General features: G+C 49.7%; 1 protein-coding gene across 1 annotated transcript; it reads left to right on the forward strand.

The window, feature by feature from the left end:
- The first annotated feature begins 2731 nt into the window (after positions 1-2731).
- Positions 2732-7317, forward strand: LOC139829894 (mechanosensitive ion channel protein 6-like). The gene is made up of 5 exons (XM_051337427.2): positions 2732-4866; positions 5607-5730; positions 5834-6127; positions 6223-6425; positions 6630-7317. The coding sequence occupies exons 1-5, from the start codon at positions 2996-2998 to the stop codon at positions 6910-6912; spliced, it is 2775 nt and encodes a 924-aa protein (XP_051193387.2). The 5' UTR covers positions 2732-2995; the 3' UTR covers positions 6913-7317.
- Positions 7318-7648: the final 331 nt, after the last annotated feature.

Consider the following 7648-nt stretch of genomic DNA (forward strand, 5'->3'; position numbering starts at 1 on the left):
GAACTGTGGACCCCGGTCCAATTCTCTTTACTGAAATACAATCTACTGCAATACTTGTTTTATCGTTTTCTCGCAAACAATCATCTTCCACACAATACGGTTAATCCTTTGTTACAGCAAGCCGGTGAGATTGACAACCTCACTGTTTCGTTGGGGCAAAGTACTTTGGTTGTGTTGTGCAGGTTCCACGTTGGCGCCGGAATCCCTGGTGTTGCGCCGCACTACATCCCGCCGCCATCAACCTTCAACGTGCTTCTTGGCTCCTCCTGGTTCGATAAACCTTGGTTTCTTTCTGAGGGAAAACTTGCTGCTGTGCGCATCATACCTTCCTCTTGGGGTTCCCAACGAACGTGTGAGTTACACGCCATCAATCATATGCTACGCTTAATTGGGTGTGTCCATTACATCATTCACATAATGACATAACCTTGTTTATTAATAACATCCAATGTTCATGATCACGAAACCATGATCATCTATTAATCAACAAGCTAGTTATACAAGAGGCTTACTAGGGACTCCTTGTTGTTCACATAACACACATGTATCAATGTTTCGATTAATACAATTATAGCATGGTATGTAAACATTATCATAAACACAAAGATATATTATAATAACTATTTTATTATTGCCTCTTGGGCATATCTCCAACAAACTTCGCCTGTGCTACCGCCCCCCACATGCATACCACTGCTGCAGAGCCCGGAATGCTAAGCAAATCCCTCAGCATCACGGAGACTCGAACCTCCTTTAGCCAGTCCACCAATCCGGCCTTCATGATATTCCTTCTTCTGACTTCACCATGGACCAAAAAGTCACCTGATGTCAACACAGAATAGAGCTTCGCGCCGCTCCCTCCGGAACCAAACGGTCGGAATAAAAACATGGGTGCGCGCGACCGAATACCACCCGATCCAGCAAACTCCAGCCAAAAGATGCACTGTTCCATTCGCTGGCGGAGCTTTCCCGAACTCATCTCTCCAGTCAGATCAAGGCAAAATGACCTCTGATAGATCTTCATCTTCGCTTGCAAGAAACCCGATGACCGCCACAAAAACAAAGCAAGACCAGTATCCCCCACGCCGCCAATCCCTCCTGCCGGATCACCAGGGAAGTGGACGGCGGCGTGGATCATGCGTACCACCGTTGAACCGTCACCGGGGGCGGAGGCCGCCACCGCTCCACGACGGAGAGCATCAGGCCCCGACCAAGTAGCCGTGTCGCCCGACTTCCTCCACCGGCACTTCATCACCTCCCATGGAACGCCACCGTGGAAACCCTCTCCTCCCCCTCGTCGTTCGACGGAAGGGGCGCCGCCACCCCCGCCGTGGCCAGGGCTGGGGCTGTGGCCAGGGCCGGAGCCAGGGCCAAGGCCAGGGCCGGGGCCGGGGATGAGGCCGGCAGCAGCGGCGGCTGAGGTGCAGCGGTCCGGGGGCGGTTGCTCGGAACGGTGCGGGCATATCGTTCGCCGTTGCCCGGGAGGGGGCGGGAGAGGAGGAGGCGGCGGCTAGGTCTACATGTACACTTTGCAGACATCCCCTCCATCGCAAGTGCAAGCACACATTATAGTTGGACACACAATACGACGTTCGCGAGGATAGGAGGCGGTGCTAAACCGCTTCACCGACAAGAACAAAGCCGAGCGTACGCGGTTCTGGTCAATGCATGGCCGCGGCGTCAAGGATATCATCGAGGCCGCCCTCCATGAAGCCTTCATGTTGTCGGCTACAGGGGTCGACATCCTCAACATCGACTTCAACGAGGAAGAATAGGGGGATGCTGGTGACTTCTGGCTGCACGGGCACCTGGCCCAACCGACGAAGCCTCCATGCGGTCGGGTAGGAAGCCTTCATGTTGTATTGCACTTATGTTCATGTATTGTTCCTCTTTTTCTCCATATGTATGATTTTTCATCTCTAAAATAAAATGGAAAAGAAAATATGCGTCACGCCCGCTGGGTTTGCACGATCCAAATAGACCAAGGGGAGGACGTTGCACCATTTTTGTCCGCGGGCCGACCCAAACGAAATAAAACAGACACATTTGGTCTCTGGAATGGGATGGTCGCTAGCCGTTAGATTTTATTTTGTGGATTTGTCTATATCTCAGCTGACTGAGAATTCTTAAGTCTCATCCACCTTAGAAAAGTGTAACCGCGGTTTAAAAAAAGTATTACTCGTTAAATTGCACTTTTCTAGTAAAAAAATGTAATTACAATTTTCTATCAGAAAAGGGCACCTGAAACGATATGCACTTTTTCTGCACTGTGGTCACTTTCTTTAACTGTGATTATACTATTTTTGGGTGGCTAAGACATAAAAAATTCATAGTCCAATGAAACATAGCAAAATCGTTATTTTGTAATCATTAGAGATGGCTCATGGATATCTACCTTGTATTATTTGTTGCTACGGAGTACTATAAATATATGTGGTACTCTCCAATCCATAATAAGTTCCTTGACTTTAGTTTCAAATTTAAATTAAATTGAGGACACTTATAATGCATGTATTTTTTGTCGAAAAAGAGGTACGTATCTCTTTTTTCTCTTCTTGTCGGCCACGCCCTCGATCACCACTTGATTTGTACCAAAAAATGCTGAGGCGCAGCTATTCTCGGCCACGAAGGCTCTTGGGTCTTGGCTTGCCAGTGAATCAATTTTGTTCAGTCTCTTCCCTTTGCCAGGTGCGACGCCGACGACAGAGGCCGCTGCCTACAAAAGAAACGCCAGACCAGGCACGAAGTTCACGCAGAGGTTTTTCTTGCCAAGTCTTGTGAGCCGCTCCACCTTGTTCCGAAACACTAGGGCCCTAGCTTAGCTAGCGAGAGCTTGGCAACGGCGGCGCAGCCACTAAATCCCCGAGCGGTTTAGCAGGAGTGTGTCGAACGGCGGCGAAAGCGGGGGAGTGGGCTGAGGTGCGGGTACCTTGTGTGTGTGTGCGCGCGCGCGTGTGCTGTTTGTTGGTAGGCGGCGGCGGCGGCGGCGGCGTCGATGGATCCGGTGCAGCGGAAGAGCAGCCTCAGGTCCTACGGCTCGGCCAAATCGCTTTCGCGGTCTGACGACCTCGGCGAGCGGCGTGAGGTGGTTGTGAAGATCGACGGGGACGCGAACGGCCCCCCTGCCTTATCCATCGTCGGCGCCGGCGGGGCGGCGGTGGGGAATGCGACCTCGACGGCGGCGAGCGCCGGCAGCTCGCCGGCCAAGGGCTGGGACGATGGCACCTACGACTTCTGGAAGAACGAGGGCGGCGGAAAAGGGGGAGGCCCTGCCCCCCGCGTCGAGGACTTCAGCTTTAAGAACCGGCCCATGCAGGCGCCGCCGTCGCCGTCGTCCCTTTCGCTCTCGCCGAAGCAGGCAACCGCCCTGGCGGAGGGCGGCGCGGAGGACCCACCCACGCGCCTCATCGGGAACTTCCTCCGGAAGCAGATGGCGTCTGGAGAGGAGCTGTCGCTGGACCTCGACCCGGAGATGGAGGAGCTCGGGAGGTCGTCACAGGCGACGCCTTCCTTATCCAATCCCCAAGAACGGGAGGCTCGTGTGTCCTTCGAAGCCCACCAGAGCTCATCTTCATCATCTGACTCCGATGACGGCAAGGTGATACACAACACTTCCACTTCCACTCCACCGAGAGCGGCCGGTCCATTATTGCGAGCCAAGACGCGCTCCCGGCTCTTGGATCCGCCGCCGCAGTCACCCGTGTCTGCTCGCGCCATCGAAGAGGAGCAGCACAAGTCGTCCGCCTTGCGGCCTCCCAAGTTCGGCCAGTTCCCTTCAGGGCGTATGACCGGCAAGTCTGTCCAGTTTCCTTCTGGGCGTAAGACCGGCAAGTCCGGCGCCGTCGGCAAGTCGGGCCCCATGGAGGAGGAGGAGGACGACCCCTTCATCGACGACGACATCCCCGACGACTTCAAGCGCGGGAAGCTGGACACGCTCACCATACTGCAGTGGATCAGCCTGGTGCTCATCATCGGGGCGCTGGTGTGCAGCCTCACCATCAAGAGGCTGGCCAGGAAGAAGCTCTGGGAGCTGAACCTCTGGAAGTGGGAGCTCCTCGTGTTTGTGCTCATCTGCGGCCGTCTCGTCTCCGGGTGGGTCATCCGGATCGCCGTCTTCTGTGTGGAACGCAACTTCGTGCTGCGGAAGCGCATGCTCTACTTCGTGTATGGCGTCCGGGGAGCCGTGCAGAACTCTGTCTGGCTCGGCCTGGTGCTCGCCTCTTGGCACTTCTTGTTTGACGAGAACGTCCGCACGAAAACGCTAGTTCTACCCTATGTGACAAAGGTGCTCTTCTGCTTGCTCGCCGCCACACTCATCCGCCTCGTCAAGACGCTGCTGCTCAAGGTGCTGGCTTCCTCCTTCCATGTCTCAACATACTTTGATCGAATTCAAGAGGCATTGTTCAACCAGTATGTCGTTGAGACACTCTCTGGGCCGCAACTAGTCGATGAAGACTATGTGCTTGCGGAGGTGCGTGAGCTGCAACGAGCAGGGGCAACCATTCCGAATGAGCTTCGTGCCGCCTTACCAACCAAGAATCTATCGGGGCAAAAGAGCATTCGGATCTCGGGTTTAATTTCGAAGGGAGAAGGAAGCAATCAGCTGTCAAAGGAGAAAAGGCAGCGTGAGCTTGATGAAGGGATCACCATTGACAAGCTCCATAGGCTCAATCAGAAAAACGTCTCAGCATGGAACATGAAGCGGCTGATGAAGATTGTTCGGTTTGGGACGCTCACCACAATGGATGAGCAGATTCAGCAGGCAACAGGAGACGGGGATGAGTCAGGGACACAGATTCGCAGTGAATACGAGGCGCAAGTGGCCGCTAAGAAGATCTTTCATAACGTGGCCAAGCCTGGATCCAAGTAAGCATTTCTTTCCAGTCTTTGATAGGCATCCTTATCATTCAGTTATATGTTTACAATGTCTTAAATTCCTAATTGTCTAGGTTCTAGATCAGATAGACAACTGTAGTTGTTTTATCTTTGCTGTAGGATTTTTAGCTTATGAAGTATAGTAGAAGACACGTCAGAAATTCAATTCGGCACATGGGAGCATATGCTCCTGCCGCCCGAAAAACAATTTTGAAATGTCGAAATAATTCGTACAAAAAATTTCTCGCTTACGTATCGACATTTTACGTGCGCACATCAAGTTTTACGAAAAACCGACATTTTTTGTGACTTGTATGAAAAAGAGAAACAAAACGTCTCGTACACAACCTTTTCCTACATCAAAATTTGTCTTTTTTACAAATGACACTCAAAATGTCAGTTTTCTGTGAAACCACTTTGTGAACGTGTAGAATTTCGAAATGTACCCACTAAATTTTATGTTTGATTTCAAATGTAACCACTTTGTGAACGTGTAGAATTTCTGTGAAACCACTTTGTGACTTATGCAGTGCACTGCTTTGTTTAATTCTCATTGCAGAGAGGGTAATGGATTACAGAAATGAACCAAGCCAGGTCAAAAAAAGAAATGAACCAAGCAGAATTCTTTAAACCAAAATTCCCTAGTTTTCATTATTCCAAATGATACAGTTCAAAGTATACTGGCAACTTCTCGATTCATATCCTTGACCGTGAATGAACGAATAATGCAGGTACATATACTTGGCAGACTTGATGCGCTTCATGAGGCAGGAGGAAGCCATCAAAGCTATGCATCTTTTCGAAGGAGCACAGGAGCACTGTAGGGTCAGCAAGAGGGCTCTCAAGAACTGGGTGGTAATGATTCCGTTACAGTACTACCAATGTTGCTTCAAGGATTATCATTGAATTCTGACTTCAAGATGTATTCCCTAACATTGTCATGTTCCTTCTTTTGTAGGTGAACGCATTTAGAGAGCGTAAAGCTCTTGCCCTAACGCTTAATGATACAAAAACAGCAGTTAACAAGCTCAGCCTGATGGGCAATGTTGTTGTTGGCGTCATAGTGTCTGCTTTCTGGCTTCTTATTCTTGGCATAGCGACAACACAGTTCTTTGTCTTCATCAGTTCCCAGCTTCTTGTGGCAGTCTTTGTATTTGGGAATACTATGAAGACAATTTTTGAGGCCATTATTTTCTTATTCGTAATGCATCCTTTCGATGTTGGTGACCGCTGTGAAATTGAAGAAGTACAGGTAATGAATATCGTCTTCGTGCCCCTAGTTTACTTTGAATTGAATATCACCTTTGTGTTGTTTCGTTGGCTGAAGTTTAAGCACTTGAATTTCAGGTCGTTGTAGAGGAAATGAATATCATGACAACAGTCTTTCTCCGTTATGATAACCTGAAGATCTATTACCCAAACAGTGTACTGGCCACCAAGCCGATTTTCAATTTCTACAGAAGTCCTGATATGGGAGAAGCTGTTGACTTCTCTATTCATGTTGCCACTCCTGTTGAGAAGCTGGCCCTCATGAAGGAAAGAATATTACGGTGCGTATTGTGTGCTTGTATTACCTCAGTATGATGTTCACAGCTTGCTAAACGTGATGTTGAGAATTTCCCTTCGTTGCTTGTCAAATCTAGTAGGCAGGCATGTTGGATGTTGTAGAAGCATTTACATTTGTAATTGTAGTGTTGTTTGCTGCTGTTCTTACCACATTGGTCTAACCAACAAAAATTCACGTGTGGCTCCAGCTACATCGACTCCAAGAAGGAACATTGGTACCCTGGCGCGATGGTGGTCCTCCGAGACGTCGATGACACCAACAAGCTGAAAGTGTCCATATGGCTCCGGCACACTCTCAACTTCCAGGACATGGGGATGAAGTTCGTGCGGAGGGAGCTGGTGCTCCAAGAGATGATCAGGGTCCTGAAGGACCTCGACATCGAGTACCGGATGCTGCCGCTTGACGTGAACGTGAGGAACGCGCCCCCTCTTCAGTCCACAAGGATGCCGACGACATGGAACTACTCCTGAAGCATCTCTAGGAGCCGAGAACATCTTGTGAGAGACCGCAGATACAACGATTAGCTTGCTCATCTAGTGGTGAGAGCTGCAAGAGCCTGGTAGTAGCTAGCAGGTAGCAGATAGACACATAGAGTGAACATTGGTGCGGTCCGCAGTGAATGTGTTCTTTAGTATGAGAAACTCTTGGTACAACTCTTCAGTGTATCTGTGTATGGAGGACCGCGACCTTTTTACAGAGATCTATATGGTTGGAGGACACGCCAAAAGAATTTATTACCCAACATGGGTGACACCATAGCTTAGGGTTTCCTCCACCTCCATAGGTATCATGTGTGTTTACATGTGTTGGGTCTTTTATTCCTTTTTGTAACCAAACGATGGATTGTGTGCGGCTGTGGGTATCTTTATTATGCAGGGGCTGGATGTTTAAATTTTTTAAATAATAAAGCGTCCTTAATCAAAAAGGCATATAGAATAAACATTAGAAATGGTTGGAAGAAGTCTGTCAGTTGTATAAAAGACAGGAATGCCTGGAATCTGTTTTTCTGAATCTTCTAGTGATAGAATGAGACCATAGCTTCAACTGTCTCCTCGCGGTGTGGTACGCCAGCCTCGGCCGAAGGCCGGAGAACGAAGTCGTTTTGCCTCTTGCATGAAGGCATGACCACGCCCCTTGCATGAAGCCTTGTCCACGAGTGCCATGGGAGAGAGAGAATAAACACCTCTTCCTGCGAGCGTGACTGCG

Source organism: Lolium perenne, chromosome 6 (assembly GCF_019359855.2).
Source record: "Lolium perenne isolate Kyuss_39 chromosome 6, Kyuss_2.0, whole genome shotgun sequence".
Lineage (NCBI taxonomy): Eukaryota > Viridiplantae > Streptophyta > Magnoliopsida > Poales > Poaceae > Lolium > Lolium perenne.

Excerpts from the sequence above, each read along its gene's own strand:
- LOC139829894 (XM_051337427.2), top strand. The coding sequence starts at position 2,996 with ATGGATCCGGTGCAGCGGAAGAGCAGCCTCAGGTCCTACGGCTCGGCC. Across the intron at positions 5,731-5,833 it reads GGGCTCTCAAGAACTGGGTG|GTGAACGCATTTAGAGAGCG; the intron begins GTAATGATTCCG and ends CTTCTTTTGTAG. Across the intron at positions 6,426-6,629 it reads ATGAAGGAAAGAATATTACG|CTACATCGACTCCAAGAAGG; the intron begins GTGCGTATTGTG and ends GTGTGGCTCCAG.